Source organism: Lucilia sericata, unplaced genomic scaffold (assembly GCF_015586225.1).
Source record: "Lucilia sericata isolate MDLA Ls3-8-SP2 unplaced genomic scaffold, ASM1558622v1 Contig002435F_arrow, whole genome shotgun sequence".
Classification (NCBI taxonomy): Eukaryota; Metazoa; Arthropoda; class Insecta; order Diptera; family Calliphoridae; genus Lucilia; species Lucilia sericata.
Genome location: NW_023996223.1, coordinates 29,425 through 45,063, shown reverse-complemented (window position 1 = coordinate 45,063; position 15,639 = coordinate 29,425). Strand labels below are relative to the sequence as shown.

At 33.3% G+C, this 15,639-nt stretch overlaps 1 protein-coding gene and 1 pseudogene across 1 annotated transcript; both read left to right on the top strand.

The window, feature by feature from the left end:
- The first annotated feature begins 3,715 nt into the window (after positions 1-3,715).
- LOC119613927 lies at positions 3,716-6,236 on the top strand (annotated as a pseudogene).
- A 4,503-nt stretch (positions 6,237-10,739) lies between these two features.
- LOC119613926 (dynein intermediate chain 3, ciliary-like) lies at positions 10,740-15,629 on the top strand. The gene is made up of 2 exons (XM_037969997.1): positions 10,740-12,330; positions 15,261-15,629. The coding sequence occupies exons 1-2, from the start codon at positions 10,792-10,794 to the stop codon at positions 15,627-15,629; spliced, it is 1,908 nt and encodes a 635-aa protein (XP_037825925.1). The 5' UTR covers positions 10,740-10,791.
- Positions 15,630-15,639: the final 10 nt, after the last annotated feature.

The following is a 15,639-nucleotide window of genomic DNA, read 5'->3' as shown; positions in this document are numbered from 1 at the left end:
CAGACTATAGACTATTCTATAGTCCAGACTTAGACTATTCTATAGTCCAGACTATAGACTATTCTATAGTCCAGACTATAGATTATTCTATAGTCCAGACTATAGATTATTCTATAGTCCAGACTATAGACTATTCTATAGTCGAGACTATAGAATATTCTATAGTCGAGACTATAGACTATTCTATAGTCGAGACTATAGACTATTTATAGTCCAGACTATAGACTATTCTATAGTCCAGACTATAGACTATTCTATAGTCCAGACTATAGACTATTCTATAGTCCAGACTATAGACTATTCTATAGTCCATATATAGACTATTCTATAGTCCAGACCTGGTCCAGACTATAGACTATTCTATAGTCCAGACTATAGACTATTCTATAGTCCAGACTATAGACTATTCTATAGTCCAGACTATAGACTATTCTATAGTCCAGACTATAGACTATTCTATAGTCCAGACGATAGACTATTCTATAGTCCAGACTATAGACTATTCTATAGTCCATACTAGAGACTATTCTATAGTCCAGAAATATACTATTCTATAGTCCAAACAATAGACTATTCTATAGTCCAGACTATAGACTATTCTATAGTCCAGACTATAGACTATTCTATAGTCCAGACTATAGACTATTCTATAGTCCAGACTATAGACTATTATAGTCCAGACTATAGACTATTCTATAGTCCAGAGCTATAGACTATTCTAGAGTGCCAGGACCTATAGTACTATTCTATAGTCCAGACTATAGACCTATTCTATAGTCCAGACTATAGACTATTCTATAGTCCAGACTATAGATCTATTCTATAGTCCAGACTATAGACATATTCTATAGTCGCGACTATACTATTCTATAGTCCGATACTATAGACCACTCCATAGTCCCAGACTATAGACGATTCTATAGTCAGACTGTAGGACTATTCTATAGTCAAGACTATAGACTATTCTAGAGGCTAGAACATAGACTATTTCTATAGTCCCATACTTAGTCCATTCCATAGTCCAGACTATAGTATATATTCTATAGTATAGAGAGAGTATTTATTTTTAAATATCAGGCCGTCTGGATTTGTGTGAAAATGTTTTATCTAAGTCAACATCGTCACAAGGACCTTGACATCCATTACTACATAAATACGTTTATTTGTGTGTCCCCTATGGAAACTGGTGTGTCTTGTATTTGTTGATTCGTTTAAACATGACCTTTAACAGCTCCTATAAGTGTTAAATAATTAGTTCCACAACTTTTCAAATAACAACTTAATTACATATTCTTGTCATGTTTGCCCTTTTTCAGTTTTACTTTTTCTTTCTCGGGGTTTATTTTCCTTTTTGCAACAAAATATCAAAAGTTTTTTTTTGCAAATAATATAATTTAATTTAAATTGATACCAATTTGTAATTAAAACCTAAACCTATATAAAAAAAAACCCAATTAAAAGTGTGAGAAAAAAAGCAATATTGCATCACAATCATTACACATTCACAGCCACTGACAATTGCAACACAAGCCACCATCAAGGATACAATTTGAAAAGGAGGCAAATGAAAAAATTCAAACAACAAAAACACAAATTTTACAAGGACACTGGACAAGCTGATATGTTGGTGTTTTTTGACAGCAAAAAAAGAAATACGGATAGATATGTACTTGTATTAAATGTGAACAAAGAGAAATCAAACTCAAAACCAAAATAACCAAACGTCCGACCGACCAACAAAACATGACCTTAGATTTGAGAAAAAACAGACAAACCATCAGGCATTTAACATGTAATTAGGAATATTTTATAATGATATGTTGGGTTCTGTTGTTGTGAGGGTGTGAAAAAGGTTATGGAATGGTAAATTTTTAAAAGCAAACAATTATCAAATGTAATTAAGGATTGTTTTAAAGACTTTAGACTATTCTATAGTCCAGACTATAGACTATGCTGTAGTTCAGACTATAGACTATTTTATAGTCTAGACTATAGACTATTCTATTGTCCAGACTACATACTATTCTATTGTCCAGACTATAGACTATTCTATAGTCCAGGCTATAGACTATTCTATAGTCCAGGCTATAGACTATTCTATAGTCCAGGCTATAGACTATTCTATAGTCCAGACTATAGACTAATCAACAGTCCAGACTATTGATTACTCTATAGTCCAGACTATAGACTATTCTATACTTCAGAATATACACTTTTCTATAGTAAACCATAAACTATTCTACAGTCCAGACTATAGACTATTCTATAGTTCAGACTATAGACTATTCCATAGTCCAGACTATAGACTATTCTATAGTCCAGACTATAGACTATTCCATAGTCCAGACTATAGACTATTCTATAGTCCAGAATATAGACTATTCTATAGTCCAGACTATAGACTATCTATAGTCCAGAGTATAGAATATTCTATAGTCAAGACTATAGACTATTCTATGGTCCAGACTATAGACCTATTCTATAGTTCAGACTATAGACTATTCTGTAGTCCAGACTATAGACTATTCTATAGTCCAGAGTATAAACTATTCTATAGTCCAAACTATAAACCATTCTATAGTCCAGACTATAGACTATTCTATAGTCCAGACTATAGATTATTCTATAGTTCAGACTGTAGACTATTCTATATTACAGACTGTACAGTTTTCTACAGTCCAGACTATAGACTATACTATAGTCCAACTATTTTTAACTATTCCATAGTCCAGACTATAGACTATTCTATAGTCCAGAGTATAGAATATTCTATAGTCAAGACTATAGACTATTCTATGGTCCAGACTATAGACTATTCTATAGTTCAGACTATAGACTATTCTATAGTCCAGACTATAGACTATTCTATAGTCCAGACTATAGACTATTCTATAGTCCAGACTATAGACTATTCTATAGTCCAGACTATAGACTATTCTATAGTCCAGACTATAAACTATTCTGTAGTCCAGACTATAGACTATTCCATAGTCCAGACTATAGAATATTCAATAGTTCAGACTGTAGACTATTCTATACTACAGACTGTACAGTTTTCTACAGTCCAGACTATAGACTATACTATAGTCCAACTATTTTAACTATTCCATAGTCCAGACTATAGACTATTCCATAGTCCAGACTATAGACTATTCCATAGTCCAGACTATAGACTATTCCATAGTCCAGACTATAGACTATTCTATAGTCCAGACTATAGACTATACTATAGTCCAGACTATAGACTATTCTATATTCCAGTCTATAGACTGTTCTATAGTCCAGACTATAGACTATAGTCCAGACTATAGACTATTCTATAGTTCAGACTATAGACTATTCTGTAGTCCAGACCTTAGACTACTCTATTGCTCAGAGTCTCTTCTATTCTGTTCACATTTTTCTGTTTTCTACACCACTGTTTTTAAATCGTCGTATCTCTTACATCTTTACAGCTGTTGTTTAATAATTATTTAACTTTCTAAAACTTTAAACGTTCCAATAAATTTTCATACTCTAGCTGACACTAGACAACTTTCTTTAAATTAATAAATTATATAAGTAAAAGCAAATCAACTACTCTTCCACACTTACACTATAAATAAAAATATAATTGCAATTTTCATTAAATAATTTTTTGCAACAAACCATTACGACTTGTTCGCCTTAATTTTATTACAATATTTCTTATTTCTCCTTGTATGTACATATTTAGACTTCCCTCCACTAATGAAGACAACTATGAAAGTGATGATAACAACGAGGAAACTATACCACCGCACTGCCACATTACCATTAGATGTACACGAGAAATAGCCGGTTTAATGGTCTGGGTGAAAGCTGTGCGACGTCTGGATTTCCGCAGTTCAGTACGGGATCGTCGACGTTTCATTATATTTGTGCTTTGTTAAGGCTGCTGGTGGCACACAAAGGCATTGCCAATTTGTCGGGCAGTGCCCAGAAACAATTGTTGCAAATGGTCGAAGAGGGTGGCATCGCATGGTAAGTACAAGTTGTTTTATTTCCTTTTTATTTAATTATTAATTTGTTGCTAGAAAGCAAACATGTTCGTGACATTTTTGTTTTATTTAAAACAAGTGAAAAAAGAAAAATATGTTTCATTTCCGGCTTAAATTATCTTACGTTTTTTTGCTTCCAGTCAGTGATAGTCAACAACATTTGAATGTTTTACGTGGCCTGGCTGTACAATTGCAGCATATTGTCTATCAGGAAAATCAAAAATGTTGGGGCAAACCATTGGGTAGTTCGAATTTATGGCAGGAACATGTTGAGACCATTAAACGTATACAACAAGTTGCCAGTCAAATTGAAATAAGAGAGGTTTGTTAGGCTTTTTATTGAAGATTTGTTATAGTTGTTAATTTGGTTTGATTTTTCTTAGCCTGGTCCTGAAATACGTCCAAAACTACATGATTTACCCGAAGAATGTATTAGAGAAATAATATTGCGCATTGGTGATCATAGAGATTTAGAGGTGAGTTACAAATAATAGTCTATAGTCCATAATATAGACTATTGTTCAGACTATAATAACTAGAACTGAACTAGAACTGAATAGAACTGAACTAGAACTGAACTAGAACTGAACTAGAACTGAACTAGAACTGAACTAGAACTGAACTAGAACTGAACTAGAACTGAACTAGAACTGAACTAGAACTGAACTAGAACTGAACTAGAACTGAACTAGAACTGAACTAGAACTGAACTAGAACTGAACTAGAACTGAACTAGAACTGAACTAGAACTGAACTAGAACTGAACTAGAACTGAACTAGAACTGAACTAGAACTGAACTAGAACTGAACTAGAACTGAACTAGAACTGAACTAGAACTGAACTAGAACTGAACTAGAACTGAACTAGAACTGAACTAGAACTGAACTAGAACTGAACTAGAACTGAACTAGAACTGAACTAGAACTGAACTAGAATGAACTAGAACTGAACTAGAACTGAACTAGAACTGAACTAAACGAGAACTGAACTAGAACTGAACTAGAACTGAACTAGAACTGAACTAGAACTGAACTAGAACTGAACTAGAACTGAACTAGAACTGAACTAGAACTGAACTAGAACTGAACTAGAACTGAACTAGAACTGAACTAGAACTGAACTAGAACTGAACTAGAACTGAACTAGAACTGAACTAGAACTGAACTAGAACTGAACTAGAACTGAACTAGAACTGAACTAGAACTGAACTAGAACTGAACTAGAACTGAACTAGAACTGAACTAAACTGAACTAGAACTGAACTAGAACTGAACTAGAACTGAACTAGAACTGAACTAGAACTGAACTAGAACTGAACTAGAACTGAACTAGAACTGAACTAGAACTGAACTAGAATGGAACTGGGACTGAACTAGAACTGAACTAGAACTGAACTAGAATTGAACTAGAACTGAACTAGAACTAGAACTGAACTAACTGAACTAGAACTGAACTAGAACTGAACTAGAACTGAACTAGAACTGAACTAGAACTGAACTAGAACTGAACTAGAACTGAACTAGAACTGAACTAGAACTGAACTAGAACTGAACTATAACTGAACTAGAACTGAACTAGAACTGAACTGAACTGAACTAGAACTGGGCTAAAGGTTAGACTTTAGTCTATATTCCAGACTATAATCTATAGTTGTCTAAATATCTCCTGATCATTATAATGACGAATTGATTTTAATTTCGAGATCTGGCATAATTAGCTTGAAATTTTTAGTTTTAGGTATTATTAATTTTGATATTAAAATTCTCCCATTATTTCCACTTTCCCGTTTATTTTCGCTGCATGTTAGGCCTCCGCCGATGCCTGGAAAATCATGTCAAAACTAGTAAACGAACAACGCATCTGGCGTGAACTCATACGTTTTCATTTCAATCAAAATCAAATCGATTCAATTCTAGAACTAAACAAACTGAAACACATGAACGATGTTAAGGATGGTAAAAAATTCTATCATCAATTGAGACGTACCTATGGACTTAATGATGATTATCAATTTGCCGAAATATTATCGCTGTGTCGTTATTGTTGTTGTCTATTTTGGCCCTCCGACGGTCATCCCTGTATTGTCGATCAAAGTCCTGACTATAAACAAAGACTAGAAGAGGCCGGAGGTCAACTGGCTTTAACGCAGCCAGTACCACCAGCTCAATTTTTAAAATTTTTCTCCTTGTAATGTAATATATTATTTTTTGTCTGTAAGTTATAGGAAACCCAAAATAAGAACTCAAAATCTAAACACAAGATCTATAAACAAAAAATGATTTTATTATTTAAAAGCTAATGGTGATACAAGATATATAAATAAAAATTAAAAAAAATTATTAAAAAAATATATAAAATAAAAAATTTAAAAGAAAATTGCAACATGAAAGAAAGTAAGAGTGAGTTTAGGATAGAGATTTGTTTGAAATTTCCTAATGACAAGGAATTGTTAATGTTTAATTAAGGTTTTGAAATTTGATTAATATTTAATAAATACCAGACTATAGTCTATTCTATAGCCCATAAATAGTCCATGCTATATTCTATTTAGAGTCCAGACTATAGTATTTCCTTTAGCCCAGACTATAGTCTATTCTATAGTTCAGACTATAGTCTATTCTATAGTCCAGACTATAGACTATTCTGTAGTCCAGACTATAGTCTATTCTATAGTCCAGACTATAGTCTATTTTATAGTCCAGACTAAAGTCTATTCTATAGTCCAGACTATAGTCTATTCTATAATCCAGACTATAGTATATTCAATAGTCCAGACTGTAATCTGTTCTATAGTCCGGACTGTAGTCCAGACTTTAGTCTATTCTATAGTCCAGACTATAGTCTATCCAATAGTCCAGACTATAGTCTGTTCTATGGTCCAGACTATAGTCTGTTCTATAGTCCAGACTATAGTCTATTCTATAGTCTGTTCTTCTATAGTCCAGACTGTAGTCTGTTCTATAGTCTAGACTGTAGTCTGTTCTATAGTCCAGACTATAGTCTATCCAATCTTCCAGACTATAGTCTATTCTATAGTCCAAACTATAGTCTATTCTATAATCCAAAATATTAGTCTCTTCTATTCTGTTCTATAGTCCAGACTATAGTGTATTCTATAGTCCATACTATAGTGCATTATATAGTCCAGACTATAGTGTATTCTATAGTCCAGACTATAGTCCTATTCTATAGTCCAGACTATAGTCTATTCTATAGTCCAGACTATAGTCTATTCTATAGTCCAGACTATAGTCTATTCTATAGTCCAGGCTATAGTCTATTCTATAGTCCAGACTATAGTCTATTCTATAGTCCAGACTATAGTCTGTTCTATAGTCCAGACTGTAGTCTATTCTATAGTCCAGACTATAGTCTATTCTATAGTCCAGACTATAGTCTATTCTATAGTCCAGACTATAGTCTATTCTATAGACAAGACTATTCTATAGTGCAGACTATAGTCTATTCTATAGTGCAGACTATAGTCTATTCTATAGTCCAGACTATAGTGTATTCTATAGTCCAGACTATAGTCTATTCTATAGTCCAGACTATAGTCTATTCTATAGTCCAGACTATAGTCTATTCTATAGTCCAGACTATAGTCTATTCTATAGTGCAGACTATAGTCTATTCTTTAGTCCAGACTATAGTCTATTCTATAGTCCAGACTATAGTCTATTCTATAGTCCAGACTATAGTATATTATATAGTCCAGACTATAGTCTATTCTATAGTCCAGACTATAGTCTATTCTATAGTCCAGACTATACTCTATTCTATAGTCCAGACTATAGTCTATTCTCTGGTCCAGACTATAGTCTATTCTATAGTCCAGACTATAGTCTCTTCTATAGTCCAGATTGTAGTCTGTTCTATAGTCCAGATTGTAGTCTGTTCTATAGTCCAGACTATAGTCTATTCTATAGTCCAGACTATAGTCTATTCTATAGTCCAGACTATAGTCTATTCTATAGTCCAGACTATAGTCTATTTTATAGTACAGACTATAGTTTATTCTATAGTACAGACTGTAGTCTGTTCTATAGTCCAGACTATAGTCTATTCTATAGTCCAGACTAAAGTCTATTCTATAGTATAGACTATAGTCTATTCAATAATCCAAACTATAGTCTATTCAATAGTCCAGACTATAGTCTATTTTATAGACCAGACTATAGTCTATTCTATAGTCCAGACTATAGTCTATTCTATAGTGCAGACTATAGTCTATCTTTAGTCCAGACTAAAGTCTATTCTATAGTCCAGATATAGTCCAAATTGGAGTCTTATTCTAATCTTTTGTTTTAAAATATTTTCGAAATCCTACGACTTTCTTTCACTATCCGAAAAAAATATGTGATGTTAATCTTGAAAAAAAAAAAAAATGTGAATGTTTTAGCAATAAGTATTGATTATATATAAAGATAAAGAAAACCAAAAAAACACCCCGACCAGTTTGAAACTCAAAGAAATTACTAAGAAATATAATGATAAAGAAGAAAAAGAAAGATGTTAAACAAAAACAGGAGCTAGTTAACTTTTAAGCCTCTAATGTTAAACTATATTAAAAATTCAAAAAAAAAAAAAAAAAAAAAAAAAAAAAAACAAAACAAAAGCAACACAAATAAAATATATACCAGTAATATTTATAGATAAAAAGATATAAATTTCTAATATTTTGTGCTGAATTTTTAAATAAAGAGTAAAAAGTTTAAAAAATCAACTATTTTTAAAAAAATCACTAAAAATACTTGTAGTTTACGCCTCTTTAAGATACTAAAACCTAAAACTGAAAGAAAAATCTAATTAAATTAAATTCTGTTAAAATAAAACAAAAAAACTAAAACAGTATTATTTACTCGTTTTCCAAAACTTTGGATTTTAGTTATAATACTGTATTTTAACTGTGCTATCAAAAGCAGAAATAAAAAATATACATATATAGACGATATCTCTTTATAGAACTGGCTTTTAAAATACAAGAAATCTAAACTAATAATTTAATGTTTAATCTAAATCAGAGAATTATAAATATATATAAAAAATATTATATATACATAGTATTTATGGATCTATTAGTTATACGAAATAAAAAAAAAAAAAATGAAAATATATTGAAAAATAAATGATCTAATTAGTTATGAGAATCATTTGAAAAATGGTTTTATTTAGTGGGACCCTAAATGTGTTTGCATCTATAGTCTATTCCATAGTCCAGACAATAGTCTATTCTATAGTCCAGACAATAGTCTATTCTATAGTCCAGACAATAGTCTATTCTATAGTCCAGACTATAGTCTATTCTATATTCCAGACTATAATCTATTCTATAGTACAGACTATAGTCTATTCTATAGTCCAGACTATAGTCTGTTCTATAGTACAGACTATAGTCTGTTCTATACTCCAGACTATAGTCTGTTCTATAGTCCAGACTATAGTCTGTTCTATAGTCCAGACTATAGTCTGTTCTATAATCCAGACTATAGTCTGTTCTATAGTCCAGACTATAGTCTGTTCTATAATCCAGACTATAGTCTGTTCTATAGTCCAGACTATAGTCTGTTCTATAGTCCAGACTATAGTCTGTTCTATAGTCCAGACTACAGTCTGTTCTATAGTCCAGACTATAGTCTGTTCTATAGTCCAGACTATAGTCTGTTCTATAGTCCAGACTATAGTCTATTCTATAGTCCAGGTTAGTCCAGACTATAGTCTGTTCTATAGTCCAGACTATAGTCTGTTCTATAGTCCAGACTATTCTGTTCTATAGTCCAGACTATAGTCTGTTCTATAGTCCAGACTATAGTCTGTTCTATAGTCTAAACTATAGTCTGTTCTATAGTCCAGATTATAGTCTATTCTACAGTCCAGACTAAAGTCTGTTCTATAGTCCAGACTATAGCCTATTCTATAGTCCAGACTATAGCCTATTATATAGTACAGACTAATACAGTCTGGACTATAGAACAGACTATAGTCTGGACTATTCTATAGTCCAGACTATAGTCTATTCTATAGTTCAGACTATATTCTATTCTATAGTCCAGACTATAGTCTATTCTATAGTCCAGACTATAGTCTATTCTATAGTCCAGACTATAGTCTATTCTATAGTCCAGACTATAGTCTATTTTATAGTCCAGACTGTAGTCTATTCTTTAGTCCAGACTATAGTCTATTCTATAGTCCAGACTATATTCTATTGTATAGTCCAGACTATAGTCTATTCTATAGTCCAGACTATAGTCTATTCTATAGTCCAGACTATAGTCTATTCTATAGTCCATACTATAGTCTATTCTATAGTCCAGACTATAGTCTATTCTATAGTTCAGACTATATTGTATTCTATAGTCCAGACTATAGTCTATTCTATAGTCCAGACTGTAGTCTATTCTATATTGTAGACTGTAGTATATTCTATAGTCCAGACTAAAGTCTATTCTATTCCATAGTACATATTATAGTATATTTTTCGGTCCGTAGTTTATTTACTGTCCAAAGATTAGTCTATTTTATATTCCGGACTTTTATATGTTCTTATGTTCTGAGTATAGTCTGATCTTTTGAATCAAAGAAGAGTTTTTTTAACTTCGATCCAGGATGCACATCATGCTTCGATCGAAACTATGTAGTTCATCATTTTTCTTTATTTCTAGTTAAAACTTGACATAGACATTTTGTAAAAGAAACTTAGAAAATAATAAAAATATTTGAAGCAGACTCACGAATTTCAACAGAATTCTCTAAACCTCTTCCCCCAACATGCATATGACAAATCAATTTATTTACTCACGAGAGCGAAGACGTTTCGGTCGACAATGCATGTTTAGTGATCGCACCCAAGCAATGTTGAGTATACATCCCAGTCAAAGATTACGTCTGCATTATATACTACGTAATCCGGTAAATACCGCCACCCAGTTAAGTGATCAGAAAGCTTTAAGTGTAATGGTCACGGAAAATGTGGCCTTTGCTGAACATGGTATGTATCATTACGAGGGCGGCTGGCCCAAAGAGGTTAATCTTAATGATGAGGAGTCGACGCTAAGGCATAGGAAAAAGATTGAACGTGAGGATAACTGGGGTAGTCAGGTGACCAATTTGATAGCTCAATCCACAGATATGGTGGAAATAAATAATACTATAAATATATATCAAGAATTTTTTACCGATTTGCCTGGTGAGCTGTGTGAAGATATCAAGGAGCTATTTGAGGCGAGACAAAAGAATATATTTCATGATCCGGTAGTGGCTTTGCCAAGACCTATAAGTGTAATAGATTGGGCCCCTAGTGATATCAGAAGATTTCTAGTATTACACACTAATATACCTCTCAAGAGAGAGGAGGCAGGCGAAGAGGGGAAGGAGAAAAAGGAAAGTACTTTTAATAATTTCTATATATGGGATTTGGAAAATCCTCTTAAACCTATGGTGGTGTTCAAGTGCCATGAGGTAGTTTTGAAGACCTATTTCTGTCCCAAAGATGAGAATTGGTTGGCGGGTGGATTATGGTCGGGTAAAGTTTGTGTTTGGGATGCCCGTACTGGCGATATGCCTGTAAGCATTTGCCCTTTAGAGGCCGCTCACCGGGAAGCTGTACCGGCCGTTTGTTGGGTTCATTCTAAAACCAATACAGAATTTTACACTGGTTCCTATGATGGTTCTGTAAAATATTGGGATGGTCGTGATTTGGATATTCCTTTACAGGAAATTCTATTAGATCCTGTAATGACAGATGAGCAATCGCGAGATCGTGCTCAGGGTGTAACGGTATTGGAATTTGAATACACTATACCGGTACGTTTTATAGCGGGTAGTGATATGGGCAGCATTTTTGTGGGCAATCGCAAAGGTATGACTCCCACGGAAACTTGGGCGGCTGGAAATTATCGTATATTTTGTGGACCCATTAGAACTATTGAGAGGAATCCATTTTTTGTTAAGAATTTCCTGATTACAGGAGATTGGTGCGTTAAAGTTTGGGCGGAGGAATGCAAGGGCTCACCCACTACTTTGTTAATGAAAAAGAAAAGTCAAATACTCTGTGGCACTTGGAGCACCATGCGTTGTTCCCTCTTTGTTACGGGTGATATGCGTGGAGAATTGGATTTCTGGGATTTATTGCTGCATCAACGTAGACCCATATTTTCCTTGAAGTTTTCAAGCCCAATTATGCATGCGAAATTTAGAAGCGATGGTGAATATCTGGCAGTGTGTTTGGCCAATGGTGATGTTCAGTTATTGGAGTTAGATGCAGCTTTGAAGCATAGCACGAGTAAGGATAAGGCTTTGATAGCGGCGGTAAGTAGGGAGGGTTAGATCCTGACCTGATTTGCAAGACTACAGACTATACAATAGACTAGACTATATACTAAAAACTAGACTGGACTATATACTATAGACTAGACCATAGACTAGATTATAGACTAGACTATCGACTATACTATAGACTAGACTATAGACTAGACTATAGACTAGACTATAGACTAGACTATAGACTAGACTATAGACTAGACTATAGACTAGACTATAGACTAGACTATAGACTAGACTATAGACTAGACTATCGACTAGACTATAGACTAGACCATCGACTAGACTATAGACTAGACTATAGATTAGACTATAGACTAGACTATAGACTAGACTATAGACTAGACTATAGACTAGACTATAGACTAGAAAACAGACTAGACAACAGACTAAATTATAGACTAGACTATAGACTAGACTATAGACTAGACTATAGACTAGACTATAGACTAGACTATAGTCTAGACTATAGACTAGACTATAGACTAGACTATAGACTATACTATAGACTATACTATAGACTAGACTATAGACTAGACTATAGACTAGACTATAGACTAGACTATAGACTAGACTATAGACTAGACTATAGACTAGACTATAGACTAGACTATAGACTAGACTATAGACTAGACTATAGACTAGACTATAGACTAGATTATAGACTAGACTATCGACTAAACTATCGACTAGGCTATAGACTAGACTATAGACTAGACTATAGACCAGACTATAGACTTGACTATAGACTAGACTATAGACTAGACTATAGACTAGACTATAGACTAGACAATAGACTAGACTATAGACTAGACTATAGACTAGACTATAGACTAGACTATAGACTAGACTATAGACTAGACTATAGACTAGACTATAGACTAGACTATAGACTATAGACTAGACTATAGACTAGACTATAGACTAGACTATAGACTAGACTATAGACTAGACTATAGACTAGACTATAGACTAGACTATAGACTAGACTATAGACTAGACTATAGACTAGACTATAGACTAGACTATAGACTAGACTATAGACTAGACTATAGACTAGACTATAGAATAGACTATAGACTAGACTATAGACTAGACTATAGACTAGACTATAGACTAGACTATAGACTAGACTATAGACTAGACTATAGACTAGACTATAGACTAGACTATAGACTAGACTATAGACTAGACTATAGACTTGACTATAGACTAGACTATAGACTAGACTATAGACTAGACTATCGACTTGACTATAGACTAGACTATAGACTAGACTATAGACTAGACTATAGACTAGACTATAGACTAGACTATAGACTAGACTATAGACTAGACTATAGACTAGACTATAGACTAGACTATAGACTAGACTATAGACTAGACTATAGACTAGACTACAGACTAGACTATAGACTAGACTATCGACTAGACTAGACTACAGACTAGACTATAGACTAGACTATAGACTAGACTATAGACTAGACTATAGACTAGACTATAGACTAGACTATAGACTAGACTATAGACTAGACTATAGACTAGACTATAGACTAGACTATAGACTAGACTATAGACTAGACTATAGACTAGACTATAGACTAGACTATAGACTAGACTATAGACTAGACTATAGACTAGACTAGACTATAGACTAGACTATAGACTAGACTATAGACTAGACTATAGACTAGACTATAGACTAGACTATAGACTAGACTATAGACTAGACTATAGACTAGACTATAGACTAGACTATAGACTAGACTATAGACTAGACTATAGACTAGACTATAGACTAGACTATAGACTAGACTATAGACTAGACTATAGACTAGACTATAGACTAGACTATAGACTAGACTATAGACTAGACTATAGACTAGACTATAGACTAGATAGACCAGACTATAGACTAGACTATAGACTAGACTATAGACTAGACTATAGACTAGACTATAGACTAGACTATAGACTAGACTATAGACTAGACTATAGACTAGACTATAGACTAGACTATAGACTAGACTATAGACTACACTATAGACTAGACTATAGACTAGACTATAGACTAGACTATAGACTAGACTATAGACTAGACTATAGACTAGACTATAGACTAGACTATAGACTAGACTATAGACTAGACTATAGACTAGACTATAGACTAGACTATAGACTAGACTATAGACTAGACTATAGACTAGACTATAGACTAGACTATAGACTAGACTATAGACTAGACTATAGACTAGACTATAGACTAGACTATAGACTAGACTATAGACTAGACTATAGACTAGACTATAGACTAGACTATAGACTAGACTATAGACTAGACTATAGACTAGACTATAGACTAGACTATAGACTAGACTATAGACTAGACTATAGACTAGACTATAGACGACTATAGACTAGACTATAGACTAGACTATAGACTAGACTATAGACTAGACTATAGACTAGACTATAGACTAGACTATAGACTAGACTATAGACTAGACTATAGACTAGACTATAGACTAGACTATAGACTAGACTATAGACTAGACTATAGACTAGACTATAGACTAGACTATAGACTAGACTATAGATTAGACTATAAACTAGACTATAGACTATAGACTAGACTATAGACTATAGTAGACTATAGACTAGACTATAGACTATAGTAGACTATACACTAGACTATAGTAGACTATAGACTAGACTATAGACTATAGTAGACTATAGACTAGACTATAGACTAGACTATAGTCTAGACTTTAGACTAGGCTATAGACTAGGCTATAGACTAGACTATACTAGGCTAGACTAGACTATAGACTAGACTATAGACTAGACTGTACGCTAGACTATAGACCATATTAACTTCAATATGTAATTCTTGATTTCTCCAAACGTCTACCATCTAGATGTTTGAACGAGAACAATTACGCTGCAAACTCTTAGAGGGACGAGTCGAAGAAATGAAATTGAAAAAACGCACTACAGAAGCCGATCTCGAAAGGAAAACTCTTGAAGAATCCCAACGCCAACCGGCCGACGAAACACTAGACCCCGATAATCCCGAAGAATTTTTACGTATTATTTCCTCTGATATAGAATTTAGAGAGGGCCTCAACAATTTCCAAGATCTTGTTATAAAAGTAGAAAAGAAACGACAAGATAGGCAATACATTATGGAAAGAACGGAATTCGAATTTGATCAACAAATAACAAATACGCAATTTGAGGATCACGAAAACATAAATGATGAAAACAAAGATACCACTAATATATAACTTAATTAAA